We start from the raw sequence: 14977 nt of genomic DNA on the forward strand, positions 1-14977 counted from the left end.
GATTTAGAAGTTCAGAGCTAAATAAAACAAATGAATAAACATATATACACAACATCCCCTTTTATTTGCTTCCCTCATGTCTCAATCTGTTTCTGTTTTCTTTATGCAACTATTTTGGAGCTGCTTCCGATGTGCCACTGCAGAATGAAAAAATGCTCATTGGAACAAATGCATGAGTTTGCATATAAATATCACACATAATTTATTTCATATTACGAGTGTTTGCAATATAATGGAAAACATGGAAAGGAAATGAATCAATGAATATGCGCCGCAGTTGTAAAAGGTTTGTGCTACTATTGTGCTTGCTTGTCTCAAAAACTCCTTCCCAATTGTTTAGTATGAAGCAAATTGTTGTAGCAGTTTAAATGAGAAAAAAGATACATAGTCCACTCTGTTTGTTCCAACAGCAATTTATCCTTTTTCAAAATGCTTCACACACAATACCAGAGAAAAATTACCTTTTTTTCTTGTCAGTACTGACATTCCTTCTTCGCAACGTACTCTGTAGAATTGGAAGTTTGAAACAATTGAAGGGACCTCCGCACACTCACGGAATGGCATCTGTTTTGCCTTCATAATGATAGTTTCATTCCTCCGCGGGTTGTGGCGTGATATCCTCCGCTTCTCCTCTTTTTTCCAGTTTTCGCGGTATTGGAGTCCATTCCCCCTCCCTTCATTCTTCCAAATAAATTATAAAGGTATCAAATGAAAGGGCTTTGAGGGCACTCGGCATTGACGAAAACACTACGAAGTTATTGTTCCCAATGGAATTTATTCGTGAAGTGTAAGATACAAAGGAGGCCAAGTAGAGAAAATAATACAACCCAAAATGTCAGGGAACACGGGTATTTATTAGGAATGAACGTAGAACTAACATGCGCAGATATGATACTGCAAAGACAACAATTTCGGCTAACATTTGTGTGCATGTTCAACTTTTACAACTGGAGAAATATTCACTACTAAAGTTTTCTCACAGTTGTAATAATAGCAATGCGTGAAAACACAAATACACGCTCCTCAAATGCATGATACAACCAGAGGTGTAAATAGCTCAAATGGTAGGATTCTCGACACATGTGGAAACGAATTAACTCAACTAGCAATATTTTAGTTATATCGAAGCCTTACCACAATCGGTTCAGCTAAAATACTTCAAACGAGTCCTTCAAAACCCCTGTTTGTTAATGCTTTTATTTATTTTATTCTGATGCCTGGTGAGCATATTTGGCTGCGATGGATTACTGCTGTACATGTTGGATGTGCGAAATCTTTCTCTAAATTCACAGAAATATATATCGTACCGTCTTTCATTTTACTACTCCCTTACATTCTCTCCAAACATACATAGATGATACCATAGTCATTATAGCTATTGAGGAAACTGATACCTTGGTCTTACATTGCCCTGGTCGTGGCCGAAACTTGCAACTTGATTTGTCGTGCATTCCGCTATCCATGCTGGAAGTTGTGTTGTGCAATATTTTCCCTCCGAGTTATGAGGTGTGATAACTGTCAGTCCTTCAGTTGTGCCCTACCAATCGAATCCATCAGCACTATTTTATTGCATCTCCTCATTCACTTCCCCTTTTACACAGACATATTTCTACCATTAAAAGTTAAAATGTGACTCATAAGCGATGATGAGACCACACCGAGTTGTTTTGCTATTACCTCAGTAGCACCACATGAAAGCAAAGTGTTGGCTTTGCATTGCCCTTCTGTGCCAATAGTCGAAAACAGAAATATAGTGAGGAATGTTTGTTATTATTTGGAATCCTTTTATTGAGTGTGACTTTGGAATCGTAACATAATTGAAATAAGCAGAGAATGTGTCATCCCTCCCTTCCCATTAATTTTCTACATGTGCTGAGAGGAGATGAAAAGTGTTTTCAGTGTTTGAAGTTTTGACATTTCAGTGGCATAATACTTCAAGTTAGTGGAAATAAAATTGCATACCCAATGCCATTATGATGCAAATACATTCAACTGACAGCATTCAATCATCTCATTGCCAAACTTTGTTTCGACTCTCAGAAATAATATTTTTAGTAGAAAACGGCTACCAAACATAAGTAATGGGAACTACAATGTCAGGAAACCAAGGAAGAAAGCGACAGCGCATCTCAACTCCTGAGCACTCAGAAGCTTTAAAGGAACCATCAACTTCTCAAAAAAATACACCAACCACCATTACAATCACCGAAGAAATGCGTGACTCCAGTAATGAAGGAACTTTGGTATCATTACTGAATGAGCGTGAGAAGTTGATTAAAGAAACACCACGGCTGGAAAGCAATGTGAAGGCATTCAGATATTTTATGAGTGGTCTCACAGCTATGAGTGTTGAAAGGCAAGGTGGTGTGTGTGATGACGCCAAATGCATACGTACAGTAACGTTATATCATGCTGCTGATAATTCCTTTAGTGGCAAAGGACTAAATGAAGGTGCTCTTTCCTCACTCTGTGGTCGCATTCAAGCTGAGAAATTAACCATCACAATGTCAGAAGGTGAGAAATTTGACTTACAAGGAGTCAGTGAGCTAAAGCAGTTGGAAGAGTTACGCATTGAATACCCACGTGGAAAACTTGTGAATATGATATCTTTGAAGAGACTGCACATGTTGAAAAGGCTTTATCTTAAGAGTAACAACATTGACGACAATGACGTTAGCCATTTATTCAATATTGTAACGTTGGAGGATTTGGTTGTTGCTGACACCATGCAACTGACAAATATCAAAGGAATCTCTCGCTTGACTAACCTGAAGTGTCTTGAGTTTAATTACACAAGCATTGATGATAGCTGTATAGAGGAAATATGTGAATGTGCTACACTTTCCAAGCTGAGTGTATCTGAATGCAACAGCCTCACGGATGTAACACCAATTTCACAACTTGCAGCACTAGAAGAGTTGAATCTAAGCAATTGCTACCACATAACGAAGGGAATAGGAGCACTTGTAAGGTTGTTGCGACTGCGTGCACTTGACTTGAGTGGTGTCTCTGTGGAAGATAATTTTCTTAAGGATTTGTGTGATTGTGGACCGCTGGAAAGGCTGAACCTTTCTCATTGCATTCAGTTGACAGATATCAATCCACTCTCCAACGCCACTGCTATTCAGGAATTGAACCTTAACCGTTGTCACCGAATAACACAGGGGATAAGCGTTGTGTGGGAATTACCAAAGCTACGCGTATTGCACATGAAGGACATGCACCTGAGCGAGTCATCTCTTGATTCGGTTGGAACTAGCGAATCACTTGTAAAATTAAGTATTGAAAACTGTGCAGGTTTTGGTGACATGACACTCTTATCCAGCTTTGTTGCACTCGAGGAACTGAATATTCAAAAATGTGCTGATATCATTAGTGGTGTGGGTTGCCTTGGTACACTACCGTACCTGCGTGTACTTAACATAAAGGAAGCACACATCTCTTCCATTGGCTTTACTGGTATTGGTGCCTCAAAATCCCTTTTACAGCTCACTATAGAGAGTACCACGGGACTGAGTGATGTGGAAGCACTCGCTAACATTTTAACTCTGGAAAAACTAAGCCTTCTCGGTTGCAATGGTATTGACGCTGGAATTGGATGTCTCGGTAACCTGCCACAGCTTAAAGTGTTGGATCTGTCTGGTACAAATACTGACAGTGATTCTCTCAGAGGTCTATGCGTATCACAGACAATAGTGTCACTCAACCTTTCCCATTGTTGGAAAGTAACAAGTGTGTTCCATATTTCAGCCCTTGAAACATTGAATGAACTGAATTTAAGTGACTGTATTAGGATAAATGCAGGATGGGAAGCACTTGAAAAACTTCAGCAGCTACATGTGGCAATCCTCTCGAATACACATATTACTGATAGAGACATATCTCATTTCAGCAAGTGCAAAGAACTTGTTACGCTGGATCTTTCTTTCTGCGATGAGTTATTTGATATTACATCCCTCTCCAACATCACTACGCTTGAGGATTTGAATCTTGATAATTGTTCAAAGATTAGAAAAGGGCTGAGTGTTCTTGGAGAGCTACCACGGCTTCGTGTGTTGAACGTGAAGGGTGTCCACTTGACGAATTCTGTTATTGGATCACTAGGGAATGGCAAATCATTTGTCAAACTTATTCTTGATAATTGCAAAGGATTAAGTGATGTCACATTTCTTTCGAGCCTTTCAACACTTAAGGAACTGAATCTTCACCACTGTGACGCGGTAACCTCTGGAATTGGAACGCTGGGAAGGTTATTGCAGCTTCGTGTACTGGATTTGGGATGGACAAAAATTGATAATAATTCCCTTGAGGATATCTGCGCGTGCTCAAGCCCACTTGTATCATTAAACCTTTCGCATTGTAAGGAAATAACATCTATTTCTGCGATAGCTTCCCTTAATGCATTGGAGAAACTCAACATTGACAACTGCTGTCATGTAACATCCGGCTGGAATGTATTTGGTACACTTCACCAACTGCGTGTGGCCGTACTGTCGAACACACGAATTAATGATGAAAACATACGGCACATCAGCGAGTGCAAGTCTTTGAATACACTCAACCTCGCATTTTGTAATGACATAACGGACATCACGGCACTTTCTAACATTACTATGCTCAGGGAATTGAACATTGATTGGTGCTTCAATATCGAGAAAGGTGTCGAAGCTCTTGGAAAGCTGCCTAAGCTTCGCGAGCTAGATGCAAAGAAATGTGGAACAAGTGTTAGATGGATGCAACAATATCCTTACAACACACTCTTCAAATCACTTGTGAAACTGAATCTCGAGAATGGACGTGAATCATTTTGTGTGGGAACTCTCTCCTCAACTGCTATAGTTGAAGAATTGCTGCTGGGACGCGCTTGTGAGCCGTATCATCTACCCCCAATCTCCAGCCTAAGACGACTTCGTGTACTGAATTTGGATGATGGAAGGGTCTGTGACATATGGCTTGAGGGGATCTCTCAATCCAAGTCACTGCAGTCACTTAACGTATCAAACTGTAATTATATAACCGATATATCAGCATTATCTTCCCTATCAACGTTGGAGGAACTGAATGTTAACTGCTGCGATCGAATACGAAAAGGTTGGGAGGCATTTGAAGCTCTGACTCGACTACGTGTAGCAACCCTTTCCGTAACTTGGGTTACCAACGAAGGCATACGTCTCCTCAGCGGGTGCAAAAATCTCAGAAATTTGGAGCTGTACTGTTGTGGAGATGTGTCCAATATCGAGCCGATAAATAACATTAAGTCACTGGAAGAGCTCACCATTCAGAACTGCCATAACATTAATGAAGGTCTGCTCAAGGTTGGAATGCTACCAAGGCTACGGGTATTGGTTTTAAGGAAATTACAATCCACTTATTTCTCCCTCAGTTCACTAGGAGAGAGCAAATCTCTAGTGAAACTCACTATCGAAGGACCTGAAGAACTATGCGACATCAAACTTATTTCCAACATTGCAACACTTAAGGAACTGAAAATCGCCCATGGTGACCGATTATTGAATGATGTAGGGGATCTTGGAAAACTGCCATGGCTTCATGTACTAACCCTGAGCCATTTCAACATGGGAAATACCTGTTTTGAGAGTGTCTGCAAGATTCGATCGTTGAAATCACTTGACATTACCCACTCATTTGAATTGCCAGACATATATCATATATCAAACCTTACGGCACTAGAAGAACTGAATCTGAGCGGATGTTACCACATAATTTCAGGCTGGGAAGCACTGACCGCATTACCACGACTCCGTGTGCTCAACTTATCGTCCACAAGAGTTACAACCAGTTACGGTGGATATTATATCAGCAGATGCAAATCCCTCATTACACTGAACCTTGAATCGTGTGATATGACCGATGCTTCTTGTCTTGCTGATATCAAGACACTAGAGGAGTTACACATAGGGAAGTGCGAAGAGCTAACGCGGGGGTTTAGTGCACTTTTCACTCTTCCACAGTTGCGCATTCTTAACCTTATGGATTCTCTCATTACAGATGAAGATCTCAGGGAAATTCAACTATCCCATACCATTGAGGATCTCAACCTCTCTTATTGCAAGGAGCTTAATGATATCACACCCGTTAGGAGGATCAAATCAATTAAAAAAATGGACCTCCACCGAAGCTCTGAAGGCAGGGGACTAAGGGAAGGATTCAGAAGTCTTTTGGAGCTACCATGTCTTTCCTGGGTTGATATCAAAAATGCTAATGTCAGTTTTGATGTTTATAAAGAACTGAAAGAAAGGAAAGTGGATATATACAACTAGTATTTGATCCATTGTTTTGTTCTGTATTATGGTAATATACAGAACAAGAACACATCATTAAATGTAACAGCCAGTTCGAGTAGTTAACTGACCGTAGGCACCGTTATTGGGACAGATGCCAGCAACAATTCACGTAAACTTTATTGGATTTTACAATAACTTGAATACGAGATATACAAGGATTTCATTACAGTTTTGTAATTGTTTCATTTTTTTGTAAATTATACCCATTACATATTGTGAAGAGTAAAGAACAGTTAGAAAAGCGTGTGTCCATACAACAAGCTTTTTGCCCAATGGAAATTTGTATTTTAGTTGTAAGAGTAATGATTATTATATTGCGCTCATTCATGTTACAACTATACCAAATGGACATCTTGTTATTTTGTACTTCATTCTAACTTTATAACGACATACTCTCACACACATATATTGAATAAATTATTTTGATTATCATTTACTGACAGAAATAACAAAGAAACTTTATTATAAATTATATCAGAGCGGCATCTTGAGCACCAAGTTATTACAAGGGAAATTATTTTACAACACATTACGTTTCTTGTAAATCTTTTTTTTATACTTGATACAGACAGACATATATTCTCAAGCAGTTCAACGAAATTACACTGCTTCATTAAAATATTTTAACTTATTGTATTTGTTTTGTAATAACATAATTTATCCTATTACATTTCCTTTCGGAGCTATTTGAACTAACCGTTTATGAAGATGTCATACATTCTGAAGCCTCTTGTACACAAGAATGAAGTGGCGCTGTTCCAATAGAAAATCTTACTTCCCTATCTGGCCTTTGTTTTGTAACGTAACGTTGGCTTGTAATATTTTATGCCCCAAGATGTAACGAACCGAGAAGAAATTTCGTTTGTTTTACAGACGCCTCCAAATAACCGCAACTGTATGTTTGTTATTTTCTGGATTGTTGAGTCGTCCCCTGCTCTTTTTGCAACATTGAAACCCATTACTTTTCTTCACTAGTGCGGAATATATTCTATGTTGATGTTTTGTTGTTACTTGGTGATATTTGCGTACCCTACTACTGTAAGATAGCGAAGTAGAAGAACTACATTTCTAAGGGTCGGAGGTTTCTGTTCCTACAGAAGTAAAAGAGTGTTGTGTTTCAAGGGATGCGTGCGCGGTGTGGCAATGTTGTTGAGCAGCGATACTGTCTTGAACCCATGAAACCAAAAGGTGGAGAATATTTGGCCCCTCAAGGGTAATTATCATAGCATTCCGTGTGTTATTTTTTATAATGGAACTGAAGTGAGCCAGGTGGGTTTTTTAAATCTTCATACATGAACAGTGGTGTCAATTACCTCCTAGTGCATGCATGATACCGTCTTTCATATATGGATATTGAACCTACCAAACACCCAATGAATACGACCTTACGCCGTGCGTCACTTGTCTTCAATATTTTGAATGTTGTGTTCACTTAACTTTTCTCACCCTCAATAGTGTTGGAGGTGTGGATAAGACTCAGAAAACGCGATACAGTTACGCTACAGAACAATGAAGTAGAGGGTAACGTGCTGATGGCAAAATTTTTACTTTCAATGCCTTTGCGGCCGGCGTCCTTTCCTCCTCGGTGAAACTCACGATTTTCCTTTCAACATCCCTGCGTTAGATGCATGGCACGCGAAAACATAACCATACCCACATGCAACCGTGTGCATTAGGAGTGTGCATAACCGGGATGTTGGGAAAGAGCCCCCGATGCGACGCCGTATCATTTATGACTATGCCGGTGGTCGAAAACAGGGAACTTCCTCGTTCTCATTGGGCCCACCCATTCATAAGGTCTGGCGGTCGGGGATGGCCTTAATGCGACAGGTACACGTACGGCGACGCTGGAGACGGCTGCATTGTCAACGGGTAAGCCAAGTTCCTCTATGCGTCCTAATCTTTAGAGTTTTTGGCAGTCGGTTGGTTGAGAGCTCCTGTTTTGAAGAAAAGTAGCCATACCATCTGTTCTCTGAAGTGCTAAGGGTATCGCGTTTTCTTCCCGAACTCGAAGACGCACTACTTTGGGGATATATAGACTGGCTGTCATTCAGTGCGGATGTTGAGCACAACCAAGGGTCCAAATTTTCACAGATGTTAATGAGGTGCCGGGGATCTTTCCCAGTCGAAAAGGCTCGAAATGATCGAGCATTCATGTGACTTCGAAGTCGACTTCCACCTTCCGTAAACACAACCACGTACCGGAGTGGGCGAACACATACATTTCATGACGCCCTCGTGTTGGAATAGTATGGTTTCCCATAGGAGAATGAACGTCCATACAGATCAGGAATAACAATGGTGCAATACAAAGTCAAAATCCTGTGGTGACCCCTCGGAGTATCAGTCACGTTTTCGCTTACAAAGAAGGTGCAAACTACGCTCGTGTGTATGCGGTCCCTGGGCCTATTCGCAGCAGTTATGTGTTGCAATCTCACTGCGGGGTCCAATGCGTATTTTAAAGGGCCAATTAGAAAAACTTATACGTGGACTTACACAACTAATCCTTTGTCAGTTGATCCAGGTAAACTTTATCAGCAACAGGGTCATGCGGCTGTTCTTTATGGAATGTAATGGTGGGAAATAGGGGTGAGACCGTGAGGATATTTCGAAACTGCAAATCGTTAGTGAAACAGAAGGGAAAGGGAAAACATTACAGAATAAACTGGTAAGAACTGATACTCTAAATAAAGGTTGAGAGGGATCTCGCAGAACTGAGTGCAGTTTTGAGCGGTGATTGACAAAAGGCTGTCTCATTAGTTGATTGAGGAAGAAACTTACGTACCTGGTCCAGTGTGTCGCTTCCTTCTCTTCACTCTAACGGCAACATTGCATTAACTGAATTCTGCAGCTGTTGAGGGGGATGGGCACGCAAAAGTACCTTATGTGTTTGGAGGCGCGGGCAAAACCAGGAAAAAGTAGTTCTCGTCACCCTGGTGAGTTTCACCCTCTTCCGTGCAGGTTTGTCTTTTAGCGTTTTCGGTACCGTTTTCAACATTGCTGTTGGCGCTGCTTCCACGCGGCAACTGCATCCCAATATTCAGATGTCCCTTTAATCCTGTATTTTTCCATGTTGCCGATGATTATCGTTTCTGTGCCCGATGAAGCGTCTAAACTCACCAGTTCATTTGTTGAAACTTTTCACTCCTTCTTATTGAATATCCCTATTTTTTGCGGCGTATGAGAGCCCTCCCCCATTCGTCTTTTGCGTTTGCTTTTATACCCACCCACGGAAAGCAAATTTATTTTCTCCTCGGAATCAACATCCAAGGAGCTTTAAGTGTGGAGTGCACCCTGATTTTCGCCTTCGGAGCACCAGACCTCCACTGTATTCAGCCATTCAGGTATTGGATGACTTCTAGGATATTGCCGGTTTATTATGTCTGAAAAGCATCCTTTTTGGCACTTGACGTGAGGCGGTATTCCACAGCCCACTTTTTTGGTCTTTTCAAACAAATATCAGTCGTGCTTATTTGAGCATATCTTGTTTGTTTGCGTGCGACGAAATCTCAGCAATCGTGTATGCCGACTGAGCTTCCTTGCTTTTCGCTTTCTCCCCGCTTGAAATGGAAACGGAGAACCGTAGAAATAATACCATAGTCCATCTTTGCTTAGATGGGTCGAGAGTGGAAAGCTGTCGGTGTTTCTTGGGAGTTTTGCTCAGGTGATAGCACAACTCTTGGCTTTATGAATCTTGTCGTCGCTGCCGCCGCCATTTGCCACACATAGATTGGTACCCCTTCGGTTGCCACAATGCGGCGCCAAACAGATTTGGCGTATTGGCATCGCTCACCATTTTTCCACGACTCGTGAAAGCGCATGGCTCTCGAGTGCTCGGTCCAAGTGATTTGTACTCCACCTCCGCCGGCACTTCCGTAAAGTGTCCCGTTTATCGCTCGGTCACAAATTACAGAACCTGCTATAACTTACCTCTAAATTCTCCTCGTCCGAATTGAGTCACTGTGAGTTCCATTTCGTAACTGAATAAACTGTGCGCGAGTCCAGGGATCACGTTCAGTTCTTTGCCCGGTCGTCCCATCATTATGAGCCCGGACCCGACACAGACGTATGAGGAACAGTGCATGTCGACTCTACACTCCCCGATAAAGTGTTGTTTACTCCGTTTTGTTTTTGAGGGGGCTGTGAGAAGAACTGCCAAGCCCATACCCATTGCCAAGTAATGTACAAAACTCATCGATCCCCATTTTCATACCACGGTTAAGAGAAGCGTCGCAAAGAGTGAGTTTTTGAAACGCCCACCGAACCCAACCGTCACCGCCTCCGCGCGGGAGGCAGGTTAAGGGCACTTCCACCACCTTCTTTACCGCCAGTAAATTAACTTCCATACAATTGAGGACTCGCACACTACAGAAATCCCCCTCCCAAGCAATTTTAACGGCCGGCGTTGTAGGCACAACAAAGGTTAAAATATTACTCCTCCTGCTCGTTTTCTCTTCATTCAACACAAAAAAGGCAATGTATGGACTGTTCTGCCCGTTTTTTTTTTTTTGAGAGAGAGGGATAGTGAGGCTTCTGCAGCGGTAAAATTGCGAGTCAAGTGTTACCACGCTGTGGGAGGACACGACGTATAATGAAGGAAACTTTTTTTTTGCTTGCGGGCGGTTTAAAGGGATATGCGTTTAAACCATTATATCTTGAGTGGGTGGCGCCCGAAAAAGATCGCGAAGCAGGCATGAAGCTTGCGAAACTTCTTGGGGCTCAAAGGACCAACGACACGGTGAACTTGACAAAATTTGAGGGATGTAGAAGCTACATGTTGAGGAGAGCACAATGCATTAGCACGGTTCCCTAGGGCACTGGCTTTATGGAAACGGTGGTAAGATACCCGCTGGGGAGGCGAGCCAAACGTGCATTCATTTGGTGTATGGACTGCTAATAAACAAATGTAACAGGCGGAAGTCGGAGTTGTCGCACGCGGTGAGGCACCCCGTTGAGACGGAAGTATGGACCGAAACAACCCTCACATATAAAATGAAGCGTTCGCGTCACCCCCCCCCCCCCAGCGGCAGACATTGGCATATATGCGTTCGCGCTTGCACTTCATGTCAATTTCGCCACTGAAAGGAGCACTCCATCCTGCGTGTGTGTGTGTGTGTGCTTGCCTGTGCATCTTTTTTCGAACGCCGTTGTTTTTATGTACGAAACGGAGGGCGGGGAGGGAGGGGAATCCCAGGTGGAAGTTATATTTCATGGCAGGGGAATATTGCTGACAGAATACTGTTACCAGTGCCCCGGCTGGTGGGGTTCGCCAACACGAAAGGACAATAGTGAAAAAAAATAAGGACTGGGGGAATAAAAATTTACAGAAGTTACACAGTTAAAAACACCATGAGCAATCGACGATTTCCAGACCCTCTAGCACCACGATTCGGAGGTATTATTACACATTCCAGAATTTGTAGAGGTTCAAATTCAAGTTCCACGGTTCCAGTAATCCATCAGCCCTCACAAAACGTGTAAAGAAGCGCCAAGTTACTTCATGAGTCTCATCCGACCCATCTCATTCACGCTTTTCAAATACATACACTACAAAAAATCTACTCCCTCCGGTCTCCACAGGACGCACAAATTTGTCAGCGTGAACCCTGGTCCATGACGTAGAAAGTGTCTTGCGCCACCCGAAATACGTGGCTGAAGGATTTCGCGGGACGGATACAAACCCCGCTGGGTAAAAGTGTGTGGGAGTTATCGTGCCTTCCGGGACCTATCTCCACAGCACATGTTTTCACCTCAGGGCAAAACGCATGTGGCCGCCTCATGCGAAATGGCATATCGGGAACACACCGCACACAGCACATCGGATACTAGCACCTACTCGACTACAAACAAGTAGAAAACGCACATGCATAGTACATTACGCCCCAGCAACGGGGGTCCTCCCCATTGATGGACGTGATGCGTGCCGAAGAACGTGGACTGTAATTTTACCCGAGGTGTAAGCGCGATGAATCACACCTCGGGTAAAATTACAGTCCACGAGCCTCGTCCACACGACCGGATGGGCAACTGCGTTGGAAACTACTTATGAAACAGAGTTAATAGTTTCTTTTGTTTAGAGGCGGGGGTCACACGCTATTTTCTCAGTGGTCGAATAAGCCATCTAGGGTCTGAAATGTCCGAGAGAGGGCACACACCACTAAGTTTCATATACCGGCGTGCGCCCCACACAGTGTGGACTTCTACAGAGCTATTCTCCAATAGACGTCTGTAGGCATTTTTCTGTTGGAAGGAAGAATCTCGAAGGGCTCTAAACCAACTTGTTTGGTTGAGATATTTGGGCATCAGGTTCCTCCACGCACTAATTGAGGTTGGGAAGTGCAAAACCACGCCACTTTCGACCGAAACACTGTGGGGATAATGAAAAAAACGCGTCTCGTAATCGAGGGATATAATTCCCCTTCGCAGCAGTAATTTTGGCTTCACATGCTTCGGCCTACTGACGCTCCATGTCAACACTATAGTCCACATAGTTTGATCACATAGCCAAATAAGGCTCTGGCGTCTCAAATTAAAGAAAACTTTCAAAGCCTCTTTTAGCGCCCACACTCTGGCTATCACGCCTCCGCCATTAAGATACGACCTTCCCGATTCATTTACCCTTAAAATATTTTCAACTCCCACACCCCTTGTTGCATCCATTGCGTCATCAAACAACTTCTTACAGTTTTGAAACTCCGACCTCCCCTCCGGCTTCACCATGATATTCAGCTGAGGAGTAGCGCAACCCTTCTCAGCGGTAAACAACATTGGAGGTGTCATTTCTCCTCTTAAAATAGCCGTCTCGTTGAACGCTTCAGGGATTTTTGGTGTAGTGTCGAGGAAATGCTTCACTGCCTCCTCCCTAACACCTGCATCGGTGAAATAGGTATCTCCCCCATCGAACAACATAATCACATCACTTTCGCGCATCTTCTCACGCACCATGTAACTATAAATCCAGTCCCACCTCTTCACATGCCCATACCAGCCTCCCATGCCCAGTGTCGCAACCGATGCATTAGTGAGTATAGAACTTACAATCATCCTGCACCACCCCGGAGAGTACCTCGTGTGCACCACAGCATAATACACCCTCGGCGTATAATTTCTACCACTGTCTTTCTTTCTTAACAACGTCCCTGTTTCCTTGTTCCTCACGCTCATTTCTCCCAAAAACCAGAGCACAGTTAGCAGCATCACCCCCACCATCGCGGCATATAGTCTTCCCCTTGTGCCCCCATAAATTGCCCTAGCCCCTTTCAACATATAAAAACTTCGCAAAAAAAAAATGGATTTACTTGGAGAAGGGTGATGCTTTTCCCCTCAACTCGGACACAGTGCGGATGCGTTTTTTTTTTTTTTAACTCTGGCGAACGGTTCGTAAAAATTCCGTGCGATGTTACTTTTTCAACTGCCCACTGAGCCAACTGGGGTCGGAGATGTTAGATATGGGGCATACGGTACTTAACTTAGCGTCTTTGCGGGAACCCCAGAAAGTGTACATCTCCACAGTGGAATTTTTCAGCAAACGAATGGAGGCCTCCCGCTTGGGGGAAGAATTGCTCAGTGCTCTATACCAATTTATCTCACTCAGATACTGTGGCAATGTACGCTTCCACACGTGAACTGGTCCCGCAAAATGCAGTATCATTCCACTCATAACCATCGTCTTGGATGGATAAAGGAAGTAACGCGTCTCATAGTCAAGAGATATTAGCCCCCTTCTCACCAACAGCGCTGGCTTTATATTCTCCGGCCTGGTGATACTCCATATTAGCAAGAGTGCCCACATTGACTGGTCGCAACCCCAAACAAACTTTTTTTTTCTGAGGTTAAAGAATGCCTTCAGAGCCTCTTCTAGTGCCCACACCCTGGCAATTATTCCTCCCCCGTTGAGATACGATCTTCCCGATTCATTCGCCCTTAAAATAGAACGCAACCCTGTGCGATTGGAAACTACGAACGCCTCGTTGTACAGTTTACTGCACTGATGAGCGCGCTCGCTCTTAGGTGTCTTTACCATGAAATGACTTTGAGGGGTGAAACAGAAATTTTCGGCGGCCATCAACATTGGAGGTGTCATTTCCCCTCTTAAAATAGCCGTCTCGTTAAACGCTTCAGGGATTTTTGGTGTAGTGTCGAGGAAATGCTTCACTGCCTCCTCCCTTACATCCTCCCCTGTGAAGACCGTATCGCCCCCATCAAATATCACAATCACGTCACCCTCACTCATCTTCTTCTGCCGTAGGTACCGGTACAACCACAACCACCTGCTCACATGCCCATACCAGCCTCCCATGCCCACTGTGGCAACGCTCACATTAGTGAGTATCGAACTTACAATCATCCTGCACCACCCCGGCGCGTACCTCGTTTCTGCAACAAGAAAAAACACCCTTGGTATGTGATTACCGTAACTTCCATCCTTCTTCCCCTCCACGCTAGTTTCCCCACTCCCTACATTTCTTAACCCCAACCACCAAAAAAATAACATCAGCACCAACCCCATAACATACAACCTGCCCCTTGAATCCCCATAGAATTCCCTAACACCTTTCAGCATACAAACAGATGTCTCTAAGAAATAAAAGGGTACGCACCCAGTGAGTGGACAACTACACGTTAAATCAAGGGAAACGAATAGTTAATGTTAAACATTAGTTTCCCAACAG

General features: G+C 43.2%; 3 protein-coding genes across 3 annotated transcripts; 1 reads left to right on the forward strand and 2 right to left on the reverse strand.

Moving 5' to 3' along the window:
* Window positions 1-2081: 2081 nt before the first annotated feature.
* On the forward strand, window positions 2082-6281 carry Tb11.53.0001 (hypothetical protein; the record flags this gene model as incomplete). The annotated part of the gene is made up of 1 exon (XM_823147.1): window positions 2082-6281. The coding sequence occupies one exon, from the start codon at window positions 2082-2084 to the stop codon at window positions 6279-6281; it is 4200 nt and encodes a 1399-aa protein (XP_828240.1).
* Window positions 6282-12398: 6117 nt separating this feature from the next.
* Window positions 12399-13571, reverse strand: Tb11.55.0028 (expression site-associated gene (ESAG) protein, putative; the record flags this gene model as incomplete). Its single annotated transcript, XM_823148.1, has 1 exon — window positions 12399-13571. The coding sequence occupies one exon, from the start codon at window positions 13569-13571 to the stop codon at window positions 12399-12401; it is 1173 nt and encodes a 390-aa protein (XP_828241.1).
* Window positions 13572-13704: 133 nt separating this feature from the next.
* On the reverse strand, window positions 13705-14868 carry Tb11.55.0027 (expression site-associated gene (ESAG) protein, putative; the record flags this gene model as incomplete). The annotated part of the gene is made up of 1 exon (XM_823149.1): window positions 13705-14868. The coding sequence occupies one exon, from the start codon at window positions 14866-14868 to the stop codon at window positions 13705-13707; it is 1164 nt and encodes a 387-aa protein (XP_828242.1).
* Between the last annotated feature and the right edge of the window lie 109 nt (window positions 14869-14977).

The sequence above is a fragment of the Trypanosoma brucei genome (genome assembly GCF_000002445.2).
Source record: "Trypanosoma brucei brucei TREU927 chromosome 11 chr11_scaffold01 genomic scaffold, whole genome shotgun sequence".
Taxonomy (NCBI): Eukaryota; Euglenozoa; class Kinetoplastea; order Trypanosomatida; family Trypanosomatidae; genus Trypanosoma; species Trypanosoma brucei.